This window comes from Alosa pseudoharengus, unplaced genomic scaffold, assembly GCF_046254945.1.
Source record: "Alosa pseudoharengus isolate Yale_2024_CS ecotype anadromous, Long Island Sound unplaced genomic scaffold, YU_APseudo_1.1 YU_APseudo_1.1_scf_24, whole genome shotgun sequence".
NCBI classification, from domain to species: Eukaryota; Metazoa; Chordata; class Actinopteri; order Clupeiformes; family Clupeidae; genus Alosa; species Alosa pseudoharengus.
This window is the reverse complement of record NW_027468689.1, coordinates 4,338,653-4,361,152: the sequence shown is the minus strand read 5'-3', so window position 1 is coordinate 4,361,152 and position 22,500 is coordinate 4,338,653. Positions and strand designations below refer to the sequence as shown.

The 22,500-nt window shown below is 51.0% G+C and overlaps 1 protein-coding gene across 1 annotated transcript in view; it reads right to left on the bottom strand.

The window, feature by feature from the left end:
* Positions 1–22,500, bottom strand: part of mxra5a (matrix-remodelling associated 5a) — a 24,145-nt gene that overhangs the window by 1,240 nt on the left and 405 nt on the right. Inside the window, exons 2-10 of the mRNA XM_076303787.1 lie at positions 22,119–22,350; positions 21,560–21,689; positions 18,920–19,310; positions 13,426–16,052; positions 10,948–12,330; positions 10,491–10,603; positions 9,144–9,436; positions 3,656–4,580; positions 1–2,876 (exon numbers count right to left, since the gene is read on the bottom strand). The exon at positions 1–2,876 is cut by the window's left edge and continues 1,240 nt beyond it. Of these exons, the coding sequence (XP_076159902.1) occupies positions 905–2,876; positions 3,656–4,580; positions 9,144–9,436; positions 10,491–10,603; positions 10,948–12,330; positions 13,426–16,052; positions 18,920–19,310; positions 21,560–21,689; positions 22,119–22,318 (8,034 nt within the window). The 5' untranslated portion in view covers positions 22,319–22,350 and the 3' untranslated portion in view covers positions 1–904. The remainder of the gene's footprint in view (positions 2,877–3,655; positions 4,581–9,143; positions 9,437–10,490; positions 10,604–10,947; positions 12,331–13,425; positions 16,053–18,919; positions 19,311–21,559; positions 21,690–22,118; positions 22,351–22,500) is intronic.

Here is a 22,500-nt window from a genome sequence, read left to right as displayed (position 1 = left end):
GAAACGTCACCTCCGCTCCAGCGGCAGTGCTTACACAGCCAGACAGGGTGTCCCGACCGGATCCTAGCGAGCGACTGTCTTGTAGCATTCAATGTTATCTGTCTACACTGAATCCGTTAAATATGCCCTTCTATTGTGTCATATTTCTCATTCAAAATAGCAGAGCAACGCAAGCGACATAGAGAAAATAGAAACGGGGCGTCTGACAAAATGTTCTCTGAAAACGTCGCGCTGCATCGCGCTGCATCGCGCTGCACAGCACTACTATGCGTCCAATAAAGTCAGGACATTCCAACTGCAAACAAGCACTAACAGCCGTCCCACCACAGAGACCTGATAAGCCTGCTCTGCTCTGCTCTGCTCTGCTCTGCTTTGCTCTGTTCTACCGGGCTGCTGCTCTGGCTGTCAGCTAGAGGCGGTTCTGCTCTTGAAATCGGATCAAGGGGCCCAGGAACGCGGGGAGGACTCTGGGGCTTGCTCGTCTAGCAAATATGTGTAGGTGATGAGAATTCACAGAAGTCTTCGAAGCATGATCATTTTTTTTCTAGACAATAATCCACACATATGCCTATAATCTTTGGAGGATAGATATCTTTGGAAGATTGTGCAGTTATCTTTCTAACATATGCTAGTGTCCTTAGAACACAGGCAAGTATTGTTAAAAAACAAGCAAGTACTTTTAAAACACAAGCAAGTATCCTTAGAACACAAGCAAGTACTTTTAGAACATGTGCAGGAATCTTTAGAATACAGGAAAGAATCCTTAGAACACTCAGAAGATGTTTTTTAGAACACACACAAATAGGTCCCCTTTGAGTTGACTCTGATGATGTTGGAGTACAGTTCTAGAACATGTGGAGGTGGATGCCCTTTGTGTCTATCCCAATGACATTGGAGTTTAGTTCTAGAGTACACGCAGGTAGGTGCCCTTAGAGTCGATCCCGATGACGTTGCGTGCTGTGCAGCGGTAGAAGCCAGAATCGCTGGGGGAGGGGTTTTGGATGATGAGCGCCCCCTGGGGGTGGAGGTACTTATTGCCAAAGAGGCGTGGCTGAGGGCTGACCACCAGGCGCGTGCGGTCGGGCGTCTCCCAGGCGATCTCGGGCCGCGGGAGCCCGGTGGCGGCGCAGTTGAGTTGCACGGCGACGCCACGTCGGGCCTGCGTGGTGAGCGTGGGGCCGCTGGTGATGCGTGGCGCATAGGTGATGATGATGACGGGCACCGTGAGGGTGGCACTGCCATACTCGTTAGCCACGTGGCACACGTACGAGCCACGGTCATGCACCGACGCCTGCGAGATGGACAGCGTTCCATTGGGCAGGACGTTGTAGCGGCCGGCGCGCTGGCTTTGGGTCAGAACCACACCAGTGGGCAGTTTCCAGCTGAGCCGCACAGGGGCGGCGCCCTGTCTGGCCTGGCAGTGCAGCTGCAGGCTAGCGCCGACGAGGACGCTGATCGGGGCGCTGTATCGGCTGCTGATCTCCGGGGGGCGCTCTGGAACCAGCGCCACACTCCGCTCCACCAGCGTCCCCGTGACCGCGCTGCGGCCCACGCACCTGTACACCCCGCTCTCCGACAGCGTCGGGTTGCTGATGAGCAGCATGCCGTCTGGCCGGTGGTAGAACCGGGAGTACCGGGCTCCGCTGGCCAGCGGGGAACCGTTGGGCAGAACCCAGGTAAGGGGAGCCGGGGGGGAACCCGCCAGGGAGCAGTTGAGCAGAATGGGGGCGCCGATGGTGAGCGGGCGAGTGTCCGTTTTGGGGATCTGCAGGGGGGTTGAAGGCAGGGCGGGTCTCTGCTGGGGTGGAGGAGGAGGTGGTGGCCTCTCCTCGGGGTCCTGCACCTCGAGCAGGACCTGCAGACGGGCTTCTCCACCCTCGTTCTGCGCCACGCACGCCAGCTGCGCCGCGTCGCTGCGCTTCAGCCCGCGGATCTCCAGCGTTCCGTTGCGGTGCACCGTCATCCTGCTGCCGTAGTACGGCGCCGGCAGAATCACGTTGTTGGGGAGAACCCACGTGATGCGCGGAACCGGCATCCCCGTCGCTACGCAGTCCAGGAGCTTCCGCTGGTCTGTCACACCACGCACCAGCGCGCTGGTGGCCCCTCCCCTCAGCCCGTTGATTGTCGGCGGTGAAACCAGAATCTCCAGGCGTGTCACCTGGCGGGCCTGTCCAGCGCTGTTCCGAGCCAGACAGGTGTAGTTCCCCCCGTCCAGACGCTGAACCTTCTGGATGACCAAGGTTCCGTCTGAGTGGATGCGGTACTTGTCAGAAGATGTGGGGATGGTACGACTGGCGGGGGAGAACCACAAGATTGTGGGAATAGGTTCTCCCTTCGCCTCACAGCGTAGCGAGGCTGATTCGCCGTAGAGAACACGCACCGGCCCCTGCGTCTGATTTCGGATGATTGGTGCATCTGACACGACCTTCACTCTGACCTTCATCTCGTCTTTGCCCACCTGGTTGTCAGCGTAGCAGGTGTAGTCACCCTCCTCCCGCATGCCCACGTCGTTAAAGAACAGCGTTCCATTGTCAAATACCACGTAGCGGCGTGAGCGACCAGGTCCACTGGCACTGGGGTTAAAGGTCATGATGCTATTGATCATGGTTCCGTCTGGCAAGGCCCACTGGATCTTTGGGTTGGGCAGACCCAATGCCACACAGTCCACCCTGAGGTCTGAGCCGTATGTCACTTCCTGACTGAGCGACGACTTCTGCATTATCTTGGCTGGCTTGGTAACAACGGCTACGCGCAGCAGGATGTAGTCGTCGCCCATCTTGTTCCGAGCCACGCAGAGGTAGTCGCCCTCGTCCTTCTCCGTCATCGGCTGGAGAACCAGGGTGCCATTGGGGAAGACGTTCAATCGAGGGTCATAGCTGGAAACAGGGGAACAGATAAATCATTAACATGAGGACAAAACAGAGTTGTAGCAATTTAATCACAATGCTGCTGAGCCAGAATTAGCTACCTAACTCGCCTTTGTGCTATCTCTAGTTAGTCTAATAGCTAACTGAAAAGGCTAGCATGTCCAGATTAACTGTATAGGGCTAGCATCTGTCAGTTACCTGTGGGAGCTAGATCTTGAATTCTTGAATTTCCCCTGGGAATCAATAAAGTATCTATCTATCTATCTATCTATCTATCTATCTATCATCTGTCAGTTACATGTGCAGGGCTAGCATGTGAGAATTAGCTTTATAGCATCTGTGAATTATCTATGGGAGACAAGTATGAGTGAGTTACATGTGGAGGGCTAGCATGTGTGAGTTAGCTGTAATGGGCTGGCATGTGAGGGTTACCTATAGGGACCTAGCATGTGTGATTTACTTGTAGAGGGCTAGTATGTGAGGGTTAGCTGTATTGTTCGGGCATGTGAGGGTTACCTGTAGAAAGCTATCATATCTTATCACAATGTGAGGGTCACCTGTAGAGAGCTATCATATCTTATCACAATGTGAGGGTTACTTGTAGAGAGCTATCACGTCTTATCACAAAATGAGGGTTACCTGTAGAGAGCTATCACGAGTTATCTGTAAGAAGCTAGCATGTGTGGTTAGAGAGCTAGCATGTTAACACTATCTGTTAGTCTGTGGGTTATCTGTTTGTCAGTAGTTCCTGGGAGAGTCTGGGTGTGGGGGTAACCTGTACAACTCACCTGTACTGGGTGTCCACTAGTTTCTTTGAGGGGGTCCTCCAGATGATCCTGGGTTCTGGATTGCCGGCAGCTATGCAGTCGAGTCGCAGCTGGGCGCCGTAGCCCACCTGTGTGTTCTGGGGTGAGGAGAAGGTAATGTGCGAGCGGAGCGAGGCTGTCGCTGGTATGACCGCTAGGCTGATGGCCCTCCAGGCTGCACCAATAGTGTTTGTGGCGGCACACTCATATCGTCCGCTGTCGGCTTGACCCAGGGACCGCACGAACAGCGTTCCATTCGGGAACACAAACAGGTTCCGTCCCGACACAAACTGGGAGGGGCGAAGCTGCGTGTTGTCAGGGCTGGTCCAGCGGACGGTGGGGGGTGGAGTGCCTTGAGCGGAGCAGTGCAGGTAGGCGGAGCTTCCCTCGGGCAGCGAGATGTTGTCATGGCGCCCCTGTAGGATGGTGGGCGGCAGTGCGGAGACGTGCAGGCGTACGGTGACGGAGTCGGCTCCTGCCGCGTTGCTGGCAATGCACTTGTAGATGCCGCGGTCTGTGTAGATGGACTGGGTGATGCGCAGCGTGCCGTTGGGGAACAGCGCCACCCTCTGGAAATTGCTGCCTGCGCTCGATAGCGCCCCCGTGTGGACCATCCCTCTGTCCGGCAGAACCCAGGTGACCCGTGGGGTTGGGTGGCCCTTGGCCTGGCACTCTAGGTCCACGGACTCGCCCATGTGCACAGTGGTGTCCCGGTACTTAGGGTTCACAACCCGGGGGTGCTCCGACAGCACCACGAGCGAGACCACGGCCCGGTCCTCCCCGTACTGGTTCTGCACGCTGCACATGTACTGGCCCCGGTCTGACGGCAGGGTTTTCCGGATGATGAGGGTTCCGTTGGAGTGGACCTCAAAGCGCTGGATCCGAGTGTTCTGGGCCACACTGGCACCTGTGGGAGATCAGAGATGACATCATTCATACTGCTAGTCAGTCTATAGGCCTATATGTAATAAAATAGGCTAATGTTAATTAAATGGTTGTTAGCCTCTTGCTATGTCAATGGCGGTGGTTTTATACATAGGACAACAGTAGTTTTAAGTGTGTATATATTGGGTGTGGGGGGCGTTGAACAACAACATTTTTTTTTGGGGGGGGGGGGCACTTAGGCGGGTGGTTGCTCAGGGTGTTATACAATGTAGGAATGCCACTGTGAACATCATATCCCGATTTCATAACCTCAGATAAGAAATCTGAATGCTAGCTGGAATACTCCAAAAGAATACTTTAGCTGTATGCCTTATCCCGATTTCCCGGGTGTTATGTGCAAAACTGATTAGAACCAAAGATAATAAGCACTCTGTAGAATCATTGGCTAGTATTTATAATGTATACAGGGATATTAATAACCAGGTTTCTCAGTGTTTATGTAAACAGCATCCTGAATATAATCAAAATCAGAGATAAGCCTCACAACCAGGGTTTCCGTTGTTCGGTAATTACCGGACATTGGCCAGAAAAAAAATGAAATATCCGACCAAATTAAATCTCTCCGGTCAAATTGTCCGATTGAAATTGGCTAATAATCCCGCCCCCTAACGCAATCTGAATTTGAGATTAAGCCTTAATATGTAAGCCTATATTATACGTCCTCTGGCTATGTTTTTAAATGAACAGGCTCTACCGTTTGAAAAGTAAGCTATTAAACAACACGCATAGCCTATGCTGCATTTCAAATAGGAAGCGCACGCTTAAAACGACCATGTTAAACAACGAACAAATGAATGAGGCGGTTCAAACATGGCCAGGCCCAGGCAGACTAGCCTTAAAAGTCTTTTCAGAGGCCAGACGCGATGGATGATGATAAATTGGTAACGTCTAAAGCCTCAGCTGTCCGGTCAACTCCACCACCACCAGATAAAAAGCAGAAGTGTCGGGCGTATCTGTCGGAATCAGTGAAATTGGAATTGGAAGTGGAGTTGCGGGGGGTGCGGCCGCTCCAAGAAACTGTCATTCTCCGTGTATACTGGACATGCAAAGTGTTCTTTACCCAAAGCATACAGTAGGCCTATGCGTTCTCTGTCTATGATCTGCAGGGTTAGGGCCTCCTCGACGAGGCGATTACTGGTCCGCGGATCATTTCTGGCACAATTAAACGGTATCATTGAATCGCGGCCGAAAGAAAAAGAAACTAGATGTACCGCAGAGCGGTACAAAATATGACCGCCGCCCAGTCCAGCACATTTTTTCCACAAAAAGAAATCACGCTGAAAGGCCTATATGATTCTAACTGTCTCACTAAATTGCATTATCCACACTCAATTCTCACTGGTATCTGCTAGACAACAAGTCCCAAAACATGATTAGTTCACAGGGATTAAAGTGAAAAAAAATCATTTGACTGAACCTTTTTCAGGCCATAAGTCATACGTTGTTCATATCTACCTATAGAGATAGCACCCCTTTTGCTGTCGCGACCTATTGGTTTTTAATGTACAAAAAGATGCAAACAGCAAAGTAAAGGAAGTATTCGCCATTGTTTAAACCAAAACGAGGCTACAGGGTACACTTACTATATAATTAATGCCACCTACAGGTGAATGCATAGAACATAACAATCCTATGGTTTGTACCCTGTAGCCTCGTTTTAGCCGCCAATGGCCACCATGTGAATTAGGCGAATTGAGAGTGTTCTTGATTGAGATTGAGTTTTCCTGATGAACAAAAATATATTTTAGTACCATCCCTGACCATTGCTGATTAGCCATTGCTGTTCTTTTCTACTGCAGCAATATTGTAGAAAGGCTTTAACACACTCTTATTTAATTACTTCAGGCCAAAAGTGTTTAAAGGGGAGATTTTTTTCTTGTTAATATGCAATTCAACACCAAGTAAAATATATAAAATCAAGTTTGCAAGACTTCCCATTTCCTCATCAAAGTAACGAGTTTTAAGTTGACTATTTTAATTGTCAACATACACTCACAACCTACTGTCGTTAAAAGTGAGGCCTAAGCAAAATAGGCTACAAGGCTGTCTGTGCGTAACAAACACGACTGACCCCCTTACTCGACAGTTCGCGATGATGACAATATTATTATTATTTTATGTTAACACGCTCAGTCAAAACCTTCCGTCGCAAATTGTGAAAAACATTGTTGTCATAACAGACGGGATAATAAATTGCATAGGCTACGGTTTATATTGCGTCGCTTCACACATAATGTTAGTTTCATTAATTAAAAACTGTAACAATAATAGTAGCCTACATCGGGTGGCATAGCAGGCTATCTGTTCAAGTCATAGGTGACACCCAAAATGAATGACCTCCCCTGACAAGAGTTCGCGATAGTAAGAAATTGTCTACATTGATGCACGGAAAGAACACAGCCTACGCTTCTTCTCATATCCAAAAAAGTTAAACGGATTGGCCAACCTCATCAGCTGTCTCGATTGTGTCACTACTAGAATCCAACTTTTAGACCGTTATAGTCCTCCATACGTGTTCTTTTTTTTAAGGAAACGCTCGAGACAAGTGTGTAGCTACAACATAAACAAAGCGAAACTCATGGCTGATGTAGGCTATCTTCTTGAGCGGTCACTGATCGAGACACAGAAAGTTCTCAAGAACACTATTAGGTCTTTAAACATTTACCTAATATTTGTAGTTGCCTTAAAAAAGGAAAAGCAAAGGGGAAAGCCCCCCCCCCCCCCCCCCCTATTTTTTTCTAATCGGATCTGCATCGATCTCAAATATGACATTTCTAAAATCAAACTGACGGAAATCCGTCCTACGACGGAGAACTTTAATCCTTGAGTTCATAGATTTCACATGTAAAATTCATTTTATACAACCCCACCTCCATCTTGCCTGTTCATAATTCTGAGAAATTCTTGATTGTTTGTGTTATGTTTATGTTATGTGTGTGGGTGTGTGTGTGTGTGAGTGTGAGTGTGTGTGTGTGTGTGTGTGTGCGTGCTTGTGTGTGTGCCTGCGTATGTGCCTGTGCATGGAAGCGTACATATGTCTACTGTGTGAGTATATGTCATACGTATGATTACTGTGAATGTGTGTGTGTGCGTGTGTATCTGTTTGTGCACATGTGTGCACATGAAATGGGTTAACATGACCCCTGGAGGCAAATATACGGAAAAAAAATGGTCATCCTAGGCCCTGCAGTTCTCAAGATATTCACAGAGAACTGTGTCTGGCCTACCCTCCTTTCGGGGGGTCCAGTCCAGCGGGGGGGCTACAGATCAAAACGAAAAATGACGGTTCCATGCTATCTATGTGGGGGTACATGCCCACCAAGTTTTGTGTACCCCGGTCTTTCAGTGTCCCGGGAATCCTTGTTGGTGTACGTCACTAAATGTACACATAAATTATTTTATTGTAAGGCCCCCCATGAACGGAATTCCACGAAACTTGGCGTGCATTCAGAGGGTGTCATAATGATCCTACACTTCCAATTTCGTGCAGTTTTGACTATGTTAGGTCACAGATACCTGCGATTACAACACCTCATTTTTACTTTTTTGGGTTTAACTAGGTGGCGCTATACATGAAATGAGTGGTTATGGAATGGGTTGACATAGCCACTTGAGATCAACTTACCAAAAAAAATGGTCCTCCTAAACCTTACGGTTCTCGAGATATTCACAGAAAACTGTGTCTGCCCTACCCTCCTTTCGGGGGGTGCAGTCCAGCGGGGGGGCTACAGATCAAAATGAAAAACGATGGTTCCATGCTATCCATATGGGGTTACATGCCCACCAAGTTTCGTCTACCCCGGTCTTTCAGTGTCCCGGGACTCATTGACAGAAATTTGGGCATGCGAAAAAGAAAAAAAAAAAAAAAAAAAATCTGACTAAACCTATATGACCGCCGCTTCGCTGCGCGGCGGTCATAACTAAACATTTCCCAGGCCAGAATAGGAAATATTTCTTCATTTATTGTTATCAAATAAAGAGGCAGAGCATTAGGGGGTAGTGGTGTGAGCGCTCATTCTTGTGTGTGCGCATCTGTGTAAGTTAAACAGTCACCACTGGAGACCAAACAACAACGTCGCCTTTTTAAAACAACGAACAAAGCGGACTCTTGCTGTCCATGAAAAGATACTGGCTAGATCTTGTTAGGCATGTTTAACTTAGGCTAATGAACATGTTGCATTCTATACAGCCTGATTATGTCATTCTTTAAACTACATAGCCTGTCTCCAGTTTTCCTCAATTTGACTAATTTAGAAGCGATAATAGGATATTTGACCGGCATATCATCAAAATGTCCGGAAAACGAAACCTCTGCCGGTCACTTTGACCGGCACCATTTTTTTCTAGCGGAAACTCTGCTCACAACCAGGACACTAAAGTGCATGTAAATGTCATTGCTTTCATGTACTCCATACAGCAACCTTTAACATCCCCCATTCCCCTGCATAAGCAATCCTCTTAACACCACCCCATTAAACTCTGTAAGCTGTGAGTCATGCTCTGCTGAACTGTAAGCGTGGGGCACCTGTGGAGACTTTGGTCCAGGAGAGGAAGGGCCTCGGCTCTCCGCTCGACACACAGGGCAGATGGGCATCGGCCTCCGCTGGCACCGTCAGCGTGGAAACACCAGTGGAGGATATCCGGGGCTTCCCATGGGTGGTGGGCACAGCTGGGCTTGGCTGGGAGGCATCTGGGCTCTGTGGCCGGGCAGCAGTTCCACCTGAGGGGGGTATCTTGGGCGGGGGCACAAGACGGGTAGGGGGCACGTGGGTGGTGGGAGGGACAGGTGTGGTGCGCCTGGCAGGAGAGCTGTCGGGTCTGAGAACAGAACCAGAGGGGAGAGATGGTCTCTCTGGACTAGACAGTCTGTCTCTATGGATACCTGTCTGATCTGGACTAGGAACTCTGTCTCTATGGATACCAGTCTGATCTGGACTAGGAACTCTGTCTCTATGGATACCAGTTTGTTCTGGACTAGGAGCTCTCTCTCTATTAATACCAGTTCGATCTGGACTAGGCACTTTGTCTCTATGGATACCAGTCTGATCTGGACTAGGAACTCTGTCTCTATGGATACCAGTCTGATCTGGACTAGGCACTCTCTCTCTCTGAACATTAGTCTGCCCTGGGTAAGGACGGTACTCTGTTTGTGTGGTCTGTCCAGGGCTAGAACCTCTGCCTCTGTTAATGTATGTCTGTCCTTGGTTAGTTTGTACTGGGTTAGAACTATGTACTGTGTGCATGTGAGTTTGTTCAGGGTCAGTTAGTCCTGGGTTAGAGCTGTGTACTGTGTGTGTGTGAGTTTGTCCTGGATTAGTTTGTCCTGGGTTAGAGCTATGCACTGTGTGTGTATCAGTTTGTCCTGGGTTAGTTTGTCCTGGGTTAGAGCTATGTACTGTGTGCAAGTGAGTTTGTCCTGGCCTAGTTAGGGCTGGGTTAGGGCTATGAGCTGTGTCTGTGTGAGTTTGTCCTGGGTTAGGGCTGTGTACTGTGTGTGTGAGAGTTTGTCCTGGGTTAGGGCTATGGGCTGTGTCTGTGTGAGTTTGTCCTGGCCTAGTTTGTCCTGAGTTAGGGCTATGAGCTGTGTGTGTGTGTGTTTGTCCTGGGTTAATTTGTCCTGGGTTAGGGCTGTGTGCTGTGTGTGTGTGCGTTTGTCCTGGGTTAGTTTGTCCTGAGTTAGGGAGGTGAGCTGTGTCTGTGTGAGTTTGTCCTGGGTTAGAGCTGTGTACAGTGTGTGTATGAGTTTGTCCTGGGTTAGTTTGTCCTGTGTGTGTTTGTCCTGGGTTGGGGCTCTGTGCTCTGGGCAAGTCTAGGGGAGGGGCCCCCTCTCTGAGAGTGTCCTGTATCTGATTCAGGCCGTCCGTAGTGCCACCTCTTGCTCTTGTGTTGGACGTGTCTGGGTATATGGGCACACGTGGCCTTGCCCTGGGCATAGCAGCAGTAGTGGTGATGGAAGTGGTGTGTTTGGGGTTGGGGTTGGATGGCCTAGAGGGTTGAGTGGTTGGCAGGGTTTTAGCCATGTTAACTCTCCGTGGAGGAGAGGCTCTCCCTTTGTCTGTGTCAGGATCTGATTGCTCGGCAGCAGCTGAGGTTCTTCCAGAGAGGATCTGTCCATCCGAGGATGTTTTGGGTTGGGTCTGGATGGTTCCCGTTTCTCTGGTAATTGTGGGCTTCTCCATGGTAACCCGACGCTCTTGGTCAACCTCGTTAATAGTTGTCTGACCCAGACCTCTACTGGGGTTCTGATCTGCTGTGATGGAGTCTACTCTGGTGTCTGTGTCAGATGTCTGTGTATGTGTGTGTGTGTGTGTGAGAGATGTGCCTGTGTGCGTGTGATTGGTCTCCCTGTGTGTATGAGATGTCTGTAGATGTGTGAGTGGTGGTTGTATGTGTGTATGAGAACTCTTGGAGGACTTGTCAAGTGTCCTGTGTGTCTTTTCAAGCGGATTCTCAGCAGGTGAATGGAAGCTTGTGACCCCCTTCTGACGACTTGACTCAGACGGGGAGCTGGACTCAGGAGATAGAGGGGAAAGACGCTCTGTAGAGGCAGCCCGTGAAGAGGTATCCTGTGAGGCTCGGGAGGCTGTGGTGGAAACATGTGTTGTTCTCCCCTCCCCTTCTTGTGCAGGCTGGGATGCTGGAGACTGTGCCACCGGGTCTCGCCCCTTCCCTTCTAGCTCAGGCTGTGACACTGGGGACTGTGCGGTTGGATATCTCCCCTCCTTGTCAGGCTTTGAGGCTGAGGACTTTGCTGCCTTGTCTCTCCCCTCCTTGTCAGGCTTTGAGGCTGAGGACTTTGCTGCCTTGTCTCTCCCCTCCTTGTCAGGCTTTGAGGCTGAGGACTTTTCTGCCTTGTCTCTCTCCTCCTTGTCAGGCTTTGAGGCTGAGGACTTTTCTGCCATGTCTCTCCCCTCCTTGTCAGGCTTTGAGACTGAGGACTTTGCTGCCATGTCTCTCTCCTCCTTGTCAGGCTTTGAGGCTGAGGACTTTTCTGCCTTGTCTCTCTCCTCCTTGTCAGGCTTTGAGGCTGAGGACTTTTCTGCCATGTCTCTCCCTGATGCCGGGTCTTTCCCTGCGTTGGATAAAGAGTCAGTGTTGTGCCTGTGACTCACTCTGCCTGATGACGGTGCCTGGCCCTCGGTGAGTGGAATAGCCGAGCCGGGGCTGGCAGCTGCACTCTTGGCCCACCCCGATGTTTCTATTCTGGGTTTGGATGCCACCGTGGGTCCTGCCAGTGGAGAGGATGAGGAGGAGGAGGAGGAGGCGGGGGTGATGGGCTGTGCATGGCTCCTGACGAGCTCAGGGGCCTGGGAGACGTTTGGCCTGTTACGGACACGTCCGGGTCTCTTGCGTTTGCCCCCCCCACCCCGTCGCCGGGAACCCCTGCCCTGGGGAGATGGGTCGGAGCCGGAGGAGGAGGGGTCTGAGTCGGAACTGGGGGTAATGGAACCCAGAGTGGAACTAGAAAGGAGGGTGGTGCTAGGGGTAGGGGTGGGGGTAGTGGTGTGAGAGGTGGCTGGGTGAGTTGCGAGGCGGGTGTATGGCTTCACTGCAAAGCTGGTGGCCGTGGGGGGAGTCCTGGGCAGCTGCGGAGGTGTCATCTCCCCCTCAAAGTTACGCTCTCCCTGGCCTCGTGGAAGAGGGCGCTCTCCCTGATCGTGCTCACTGCGCACCCCCTTGTCTGTGCTTGACACTCCCAGCCTGCCCTCTATCTGAGGCGGCATGCGGGGTATTTCCTGCTCTTCCTGAACACTGGATTTCCTGTTTCCCTGTCTGTTCAGAGCAGGAACTCTTTGCCTACCCTGAGTTCTGTGTCTTCCCCTTCCTCTTGAGGCATGTCTCTGGCCAGTCTGGGTGGACTGTCTTTCCTTAGCCTCTGTATGAACTCTTTGGCCAATTTGAGTGGACTGTCTTTCCTCAATCTCACTATCGACTCTTCGGCCACTCTGAGTGGTATGTTTTTGATCATCTTTAGTATTGACTCTTTGGCCAGTTTGAATGGTACGTGTTTGATCATTTTCAGTGCTGAAACTTTGGCCACTCTTACTTGTGTGTTTTTGGCCATGTTGGCCAGTTTGAGTGGTATGTTTCTGGGCAGTTTCAGTGCTGAGTCGTTTGTCAGTTTGAGTTGTGTGTCTTTGGCTATCTTGGCCAGTTTGAGTTTTATGTTTTTGATCCCTTTCATTATCGACTTTTTGGCCAGTTTGATTGGTATGTTTTTGGCCAGTTTCAGTGCTAAGTATTTGGTCAGTTTGAATTGTGTGTCTTTGTTCTTCCTGGCCAGTGTGAGTGGTATGTCTTAGCTGACCCTCAGTGCTTTGGCCGGTTGGTGTTGTATGTTTCTGATCACCTTCAGTGCTGAGTCTTTGGTCAGTTTGAATTGTGTGTCTTTGTTCTCCCTGGCCAGTGTAAGTGGTATGTCTTAGCTGACCCTCAGTGCTTTGGCCGGTTGGTGTTGTCTGTTTCTGATCACCTTCAGCGCTGAGTCTTTGTCCAGACTGTGTAGTAGTGTGTTTGTCTCCATCCTGGGTTTTAACTCTGTCTTTTCCCTGAGCTGTTTGTCTGTTTCTCCCCTGAGTTATCTGTCTTTGTCTTGTCTGAGGTGTGTGTGTGTCCTTGGCCCTTGCTGTGTGTCGGTCTCGGTCTCTGGCCTGAGTTGTGAGTGTGTGTGTGTGTGTGCGTCTGTCCTGAGGAGTGTGTTTCCGCCTGCCCTGAGTCACGTGTGTGTGTCTACCCTTTGTGGCAGGAAAAGTGACAGTGAGTGGGGTATCCGTGGTAACATGAGCACCCAAACTGTCCCCCTCTACGCTGGGCAGATCCTCGGCAGCATCGGTTGAAGAGGTGCTGATGACGAGAGTACTGTCCGTGGCCTCGAGTGTGTTTATGCTCTCCGTGAACAGGTCGGTGTCCGTGTCGGGCTCTGAGATCTGGTAGATAACGTGTGTCTGTTCCTCCGCGTACAGGGAGCGGATGTCAAGTGGAGGCTCCGTCGTAGAGTCTGGGTTCTCTTCTTCTGGGTCGTGTAAGTCCAGAGGGGGTTCTGTGGTAAGTTCTGAGTTCTCTTCTTCTGGGTTGTGTAAGTCCAGAGGGGGTTCTGTAGTAAGTTCTGAGTTCTCTTCTTCTGGGTTGTGTAAGTCCAGAGGGGGTTCTGTAGTAAGTTCTGAGTTCTCTTCTTCTGGGTCGTGTAAGTCCAGAGGGGGTTCTGTAGTAAGTTCTGAGTTCTCTTCTTCTGGGTTGTGTAAGTCCAGAGGGGGTTCTGTGGTAAAGTCTGGGTTCTCTTCTTCTGGGTCATGTAAGTCCAGAGGGGGTTCTGTAGTAAGTTCTGAGTTCTCTTCTTCTGGGTTGTGTAAGTCCAGAGGGGGTTCCGTGGTAAAGTCTGGATGCTCTTCTTCTGGGTCGTGTAAGTCAAGAGGGGGTTCTGTTGTTTGTTCTGAAGTCTGGACCTCTATGTAGAGGGTGCTGAGGTCCATTGGGCTTTCTGTGATAGGATCTCGAGTGGTAGTTTCTTCAAACTGGTCCTCCTCTGGGTAGTCCAGTGGGCTGTCTGTCATAGGGGGTTCTGATTGGGGTGTGGTGTCTGTGTCTGACTCCTCTTCCTCCTCTTCCTGCTCGTCTGGGAGCTCTGTGATGAACACTGGCTCTGGTGTCATAGTAGCGGTCGCTTCGTAGGTGAGGGGTGGTTCTGTGGTGGTCAGAGGCGGACTCGGCGTGGTGCCCTTGGTTCTGTCCCGAACCTTGGCCAGGATGTTGGCCCACCGCTTGGGATCGATCTGATTGTTTGACAGACCCACCCGACGGCGAGGCTGTGACGGCGGCTCTACCGAGCCTCTCTCCGCGCCGTGGGAACCGGGCCTGATGGGCTTCCTCTGCATGCCTGGGCGTCTCCAGGAGTTCCGTGATGGGTGTCCCCCGCCACCCCGCACTCCTCCCTGCATCATCCGTCTCCGTGGCGACGGGGCCTCCCCCCCGCGCCTCGCTGACAGATCCACCTCCTCCTGGACACCCTCTTCTCCAGATGGCCCCTCCACCTCCTCCTCTTCCTCCCGCTTCTCAGTCTGCTCCTGGGGGGGCTTCGGCCTCACACGCGTGGACACCCCCTTGGCCCCCTGTGGCCTGACTGGGGGCCTCTGCACTGGTCGCCCCTGGCGACGCGAGAGTGTGAGCTTGGTGGCGAGCGTGTCCACGCCATGGGCACTGAGGGCCACACACTTGTAGTAGCCGTTGTCAGAGATCTGGCCATGGGGGAGGACCAAGGAGCCATTGGCTGCAAGGAGGGCGCGTGGGGTGGCGTTGGAGTGGGGGCTCACCACGTGGCCATCCGGCAGGATCCAGTGGCGTTCGGCGTCCGGCGACCCCGACGCCTCACAGGGCAGTAACACGCGGTCAGCGGCGAACCCCGACGCGGGCGCCGTCACTCCCTCTCCTCCGGGCGGAGGGCTGGATGACTCCTCCACCACCAGGCGGAAGGGCAGCACGCTGAAGTCCCCAGTCACGTGCGCCACGCAGTAGTACAGGCCGGCGTCCCCGTGCTCCACCGCACGGAGCGACAGCTCGCCGGACTCTGACACCGCCAGCCGCCCATCCGCACCGCGGTGTGGAGCCGCCACCCGCGAACCGTCCGGCAGAACCCATTCCACCGCTGGGTCACCGGAGCTCGTCACGATACACTCCAGCACGACCGACTGTCCCACCACGGTGGTGACTGCGGTTCTGGTGCGGTTGTGGTTCTGAATGAGCACCCAGGCCCGGTTCTGGTCTCGGGCCTCCTTCGGCTCCAGGTGCTGTGTGGTCCGAGCGCTGAGCAGCAGCCGCACCAGCTTTCCCGAGGACTGGCGCCGATTCAGTTGCAGGTCCATCTCGGGCTGCATGACCCAGCTGGGCCGGGCCTTCACGCTGGCCCGCACGCCGGTGAAGTAGAGTGCATCGCGCTCCGGGTCCTGCCGGTACCGATAGCTGAGGTTCGGTTCCTTCTCCAGCATCACCTCGCGCTGCAGGTGAGCCGGCACATCGCTGTAGTAGGCGATCAGGCGCCACAAACGCTCGTAGTTGCCCCGGTCCATCGGGCACTCCAGGTCTACGGAGAACGACACGTTGGCTGAGATGGAACTGCTACCGGGACCGAGCTGGGCCCAGCTGACGCGGGTTGACCCGTCCATCTCCCGCACGCTGCACTCCAGGTTCACCTTGTTGCCGTGCTCGTCCGTCAGGCCCAGGGAGACGTTGCCTAGCGCTGGGCGGAACTCCTCGGGAGGTGTGACCTCGCTGTCGGTGTCCTCGGGCATGGAGCTCCGCTGGGCGGAGATGATGACCGGCGCGGAGCATGTGAGGTCATCGAGCTGCTGCAGCTCCTTCTGTCGGAGGGAGGTGGGGGAGGAGCAGAGGGGACACAGCTGACCACCCTCGTACGCCCGGTCCTTCTTACACTTCAACACACCTGCACAGAAAATACAGAGTTAGGGGCAGGGGTAGCATTGTAGCTAACCTCTTACACTTCAACACACCTGCACAGAAAATACAGAGTTAGGGGCAGGGGTAGCGTAGTAGCTAACCTCTTACACTTCCGCATGCCTGCATAGAAAATACAGAGAGAGTTAGGGGCGCTGGTAGCATAGTAGCTAACCTCTTACACTTCAACACACCTGCACAGAAAATACAGAGTTAGGGGCAAGGATAGCGTAGTAGCTAACCTCTTACACTTCCGCATGCCTGCATAGAAAATACAGAGTTAGGGGCGGTGGTAGCATTGTAGCTAACCTCTTACACTTCAATACACCTGCACAGAAAATACAGAGTTAGGGGCAAGGATAGCGTAGTAGCTAACCTCTTACACTTCCGCATGCCTGCATAGAAAATACAGAGTTAGGGGCGGTGGTAGCATTGTAGCTAACCTCTTACACTTCAACACACCTGCACAGAAAATACAGAGTTAGGGGCGGTGGTAGCATTGTAGCTAACCTCTTACACTTCAACACACCTGCACAGAAAATACAGAGTTAGGGGCGGTGGTAGCATTGTAGCTAACCTCTTACACTTCAACACACCTGCACAGAAAATACAGAGTTAGGGGCAGGGGTAGCATTGTAGCTAACCTCTTACACTTCAACACACCTGCACAGAAAATACAGAGTTAGGGGCAGTGGTAGCATTGTAGCTAACCTCTTACACTTCAACACACCTGCACAGAAAATACAGAGTTAGGGGCAGGGGTAGCATTGTAGCTAACCTCTTACACTTCAACACACCTGCACAGAAAATACAGAGTTAGGGGCGGTGGTAGCATTGTAGCTAACCTCTTACACTTCAACACACCTGCACAGAAAATACAGAGTTAGGGGCGGTGGTAGCATTGTAGCTAACCTCTTACACTTCAACACAGCTGCACACCAGACACAGAGATGCCTTAATGCCATTTGTCGTTACTAGAATAGCCCTAACCCTTTTAAAGTGTTTCCTGTTAAAGTACGCCTGGAGCAGAAGACACATGAATTCCAAAGAGTTTCTCTTTTCTACTCTTTTTTATAGTACACTTCCTACTGTTTGTGTTGTTTGTCTACATTTATATTACACTTCCTACTGTTTGTGCTTTCTTACATCCTGTTTACATAACACGCGGAACACAAGTGTGGCAAAGTGGGTTGTGAACTCTGTTCTGTTCATATTAGCAAAGAAAGGCAAATGCTCACATTACACTTACCCCCACATTTTGAGTTTTTGCTGGAAATTGCACACCGCCTACTAAGGGTGGCCCTGTTTCCACATTCATCTTTTGAAAGCTGAGGCCTTGTATACATTTTGGTACCAATAGATTAACTGTGTGATGAACTGTCAGAGAGGGTAGAATTATAGTTTTTTTTTAGGCGGTTATGTACATCTCTGGAAATGACCACATTCTGCCCTCTTGGTCATTTATTTTCTCTTGGAAACACAACTGAGGCCCACTACCAGGTCTTGTGAATCTGTATCTTAAAGTAGATAAATATAGAATGAAATATGAGTACTTTAGACCATTATTTGCCAAGGTATGCTCATGAGTTTTGTAAACTGCCCTATGGAAACTCCCCATAGGACTTTTGGTTACCCAAAATGCATACTGACATTAAAAGGCTTACTGTGTGGAAACCTCTTGGTGTAGAAGCATAGTCCTGGTCTCAAATGAAAGGTAACACTTTGTATTTTTTATAGAATATTTGGAATGTATGTCAGGGGTTCTGATATAGAATGACTACATAAAATATGAAATAATTACACAAAAGTCTCTATTTTTGCATTTTCTTTGTTGGTTCAATGGATATGTATAAAATAGGATTATACATCTGCACAACTAATATTGGATAAAACAACATGAATATTCAATTTCTAAGGATTCCTGTGAATATTTCAAGACCCAATATGCTGCATCTTCGTATTGCTAAGGGATATACACTGTCTAGGAGCCATTTATTACATTTATGTTTATTATTATATACATTTAAGTTAATTTAATGACCCCTGCTGGTGAATCATGACCTTGTGGCCTTGGAAGGCCTTTGAACAGGAGTTAAATTGCACACCTGTGCCAACTAGTGGCATATAGGTGGAGAAAGGAGGAATCCTTGTGTAGTTGGTTTGGAACTCGAAGTGAATGGACGCCAGCAGGCATATGGTTTTCAATTTATTGATTTACTTGTCGGTTTATTTAGTTTTTGAGTTTTTGAGTTTATTTATCGAGAGAACGAAATGCTATACTGACTTAAAACGAAACCCCTGAGGTGTCCGAAGTGACTTACTGGAAGGCACTACACACTGCAGCTAGAAAGTAGGGAAGCACCAAAGGCGGAGGAGGGGGAGGAGGGCATTTTTGATTAAATTTAATTGAGACATAGTAAGATTAATCTGACAATGTAAAGCACTATACAGATTGTACATGAAAGAGGTTGTCATATATGGATTGGTTCAACTTTCAAAGCGCAACGCGAGCGTACTCAATTGTCCGTTAAGGCAAACCGTTTGTGTTACCATAGGAAAGAGATAGAAGTTATTATGTTCTGAGCGTTGCGTTACACTTGCCGCTTGCCGCTGGCTAATGTGATCCCCGCCTTACTTTCTGAATGGGCATTTACACCTCTGACTACTGACAGTAATGACACCACTGCAACCAAAGGCAGTGTGACGTGACGTGAAGGCAGTGTGACGTGAAGGCAGTGTGACGTGACGTGACGTGACGTGACGTGACGTGACGTGACGTGACGTGAAGTGACGTGACGTGAGCATCACTGCCACCAGGGGGCGGGAGACACGGCCGGCACGGCCCTTTCCTCTCACCTGACGCTCTCTGGTTCCACGCCCTGAACCAGCGCATGCCGCAGTCGCAGCTCCAGGGGTTGCCGTGAAGCGTGAGCGTCTCCAGGAGGGGCGCCCCCCGCAGGAGCTCGCGGGAAACGCCGCGCAGGGCGTTGTCGGCCAGGTGGAGGTGGCGCAACGAGGAGAAGGGGAAGTGGCCCAGCAGGGAGAAGGTGCAGAGGGCGTGAGGGTGGAGCTGCTGCAGGCGGTTGCCCTCCAGCTGCAGCAGGCGCAGCCCCGTCAGGCCCTGGAAGGCGTCCGGGTGGAGCGTCTCCAGGCGGTTGTGGTCCAGGTGGAGGCGCGTCAGGCTCCACAGACCCCGCAGCGTGCCCCGACGCAGCTCACGCAGCTTGTTGTAGCTCAGTTTCAGCATCTGGGCATGATGAGAGAGAGAGGGGGGGGGAGAGAGAGAGAGAGAGAGGGACAGACAGAGAGAGAGAGAGAGAGAGAGGGAGAGAGAGAGAGGGAGAGATGGACAGAGAGAGAGAGACAGAGAGAGAGAGAGAGAAAGGGAGAGAGAGAGAGAGAGAGAAAGAGAGAGGTGTGTGTGTGAGTAGGGGTCGGGTGGTACCCTGGCGTGCCAGACTCTACAGTGCCTCACGACGCAGGTCACACAGCTTGTTATAGCTCAGCTTCAGCGTCTGGGCATGGCAGGAGAGAGAGAGAGAGATATAAAGAGAGAGAGAGAGAGAGAGAGAGAGAGAGAGAGAGAGAGAGAGAGAGAGAGAGAGAGAGAGTGTGTGGCGACGCAGGTCACACAGCTTGTTATAGCTCAGCTTCAGCGTCTGGGCATGGCAGGAGAGAGAAAGAGAGCATGAGTGAGTGTGTGAGTGGGTGGGTGTGCTTCAGCATCTGGGCACGATGAGAGAGAGGGAGCGAGTGTGTGAGTGTGTGTGTGTGCTTCAGCATCTGGGCACGATGAGAGAGAGGGAGAGAGTGTGTGTCGGTGATTGTGGGGGGGTGTAAGGGGAGGGTGGTACTCTGGCGCGCCAGACTCTACAGCCCCAGCAGTGCCCCCACAGTGCCCTGTAACGAGCTCCCTCAGTTTGTTGTAGCTCAGCTTGTGTGTGTGTGTGTGTGTGTGTGTGTGTGTGTGTGTGTGTGTGCCACAGAACATCTGCAGACTTCCTGATTGACTGATCCCACAGCTGCTTCCTCCATGTCTGTGTGTGAGTGTGTGTGTGTGTGTGAGTAAGTGTGTGTGTGTGTGGGGGGGGTAAGTATGTTACTCTGGCTTTTCATTCATGAATGTGTGGGTACTCTGGCTTTCTGCAATTAATTTTTTTCAATGTGGGAAGCCCTTTGTGGATGAGTGTGTGAAAGTGTGTTTGTGTGTGTGTGTGTGTGTGTGTGTGTGTGTGTGTGTGTGTGTGTTGTGTGTGTGTGTGTGTGTGTGTGTGTGTTTGTGTGTGTGGGAAGCCCTTTGTGGATGAACATCTGTCCTTTCATCATGATTACACCCCTGGGAAGAAACACATGTTCTGATGAAACCTGAGCTCCTGTTCCATCAGACACTCCACTCAGGTATTAAAACACAGGCCTGCTGCAGCTGCTGCAAATCCAATCATATTTTAAAGGTGCAGTCAGCGATTGTGCAGGGAGTAGTTTGTTTGTGTTTATGTCCATATCTACATTTCTTCGCAGATGCCTTTGTCCAAAACAACGTACATTATATTTTAACCACGGACCAAACAAAACACGGCAGAGAGGTAGCTCAACCCTAGTATTCCCAAAGCAACGCCACCCAAGGTTTTTGCTTTTGTTTGGGGGACAGGCTACCCCCAAGTCCCTCCACTCGGCAGCCATATTGCAACGCTTTTTGGGCACATATCGGGCATCTATTTCGGCAGAAATGCGTGTGCGCAAGGCTTCACGACATCATCCTTGCTCTAGCGGCGAGATCACAACACATGATTGGCACAATGTCTTCATGACACTCCACATGACTGGCTCAATGTATTCACAACACACCACATGATTGGCTCAATGCATTCACAGTCAACGTTTTGCCGCGGAAGGGGTGGGATATGTGTAGACAACGGCCATATTGGCGTTACAAACTAACCCCATGCATTTCTATGGGGGATGTTTTGACTGCTGTGTCTCCTCATTAGAAAGCCTCTGCTGCCCCACTTTGTTTGTTTCCTGTTTTCGGAGTCTGGGCTGCCCACGGAGACCTTTTTTATTTTTACAGTGTACTCACAGAATGGGTAGCTAGTGGTTGTGAGAAGATGATGGCTGAATGTGACAAAAACATGTTATGGGCTTGAAATCGCGTACGATCACTGATTGCACGTGTAACATCCTGTTTACGTTGAGTATTTCACAACTCCACTGTGTTCTTAAGTTCTGCACTGTTTCACATTTGTTCATAATGTATTCCATATGAAAAGCAGCAATGATAATGGATGGCTCCCCTGTGCTTTGAGATCTTGAGATGTTTGTTGCAGTGTTGTGGGATCTTGGAATGACCCGGAATGTTATGTGTAGTGATGTGAGATCTTGGAGCGCCATGATAGGAAGGCTACCTGCTGCTGTTGTGTAGTTGAGTCTGGGAATGCCCCGTCGGGAATGTTATGTGCAGTGATGTGGAATCTTGGAATGCCACTCTGGGAATGTTACCTGGAGTGAACTGAGATCTCGGAATGCACCGTCGGGAATGTTGTGGATGTCGTTCCCGTGCATCATGAGCAGGTCGAGCTTCCTGAGTCCGACCAGAGAGGAGTCGGTGATCCGACTGATGGAGTTAAATCTGAGGAGAGAGGACAGCACTGACCGTCATCGGATCATCAGCACTGACCACAGCCAGTTACCGATGCATGTACCTGATAAACAGCACTACGGACACTTTCTGTGTGATGTACATGATGTAAAATGCAGTCGGTTACTGTTTGATAGTAGTTCATCTGCTGAACAGCACTGTCAGTTACTGCAGCCACCACTTTCTGTGTAATGAACAACTAAGTCAGTTTCTGTGTGATGAACCCAAAGTACAGTGCATCAGTTACTGTGTGGTAGAATCAAATACAGTTTTACAGTATCTATGCATTAGGAGTTAGGAGCAGTACAACTCTCTAGTCTGCACTCAGTCCCAAGTTTATGGACCTCTGGACGCGCCTGCTGGCGATCCATGACAAGTGACAAGCTCGGACTTACCGAGCTGTGCAGAGGCCCGACTTACCCGAGGTTCATGCGCTCCACCTGCCGTGGGATCCCCGCGGGAATGGCCATCAGGGAGCGGAACGTGCAGTGCACCTCTCCAGGTTGCTGGCACGAGCACGGTCGCGGGCAAGCCTCCCCGGGCCGCGAGAGCATCAGGACCAGCTGCGCGAGCAGCAGCAACAGCTGCACGCGATCAGCAGGACGACCCGTTCTCATCATCCTCCACCGAACTTGCGCTCAAAACAAACTCGCTGCGGCGGCACAGAGAGGTTCACGCGATTACTGTCCAGCACATTCGAAACAAATCCGTTTATCTGCAGCTTTCTTCCGTCATCGTTACGTTAGAAAACACATGCTAATCTTATACACACTGCCTATGTGACTGTGTGCAGTTGTGAGAG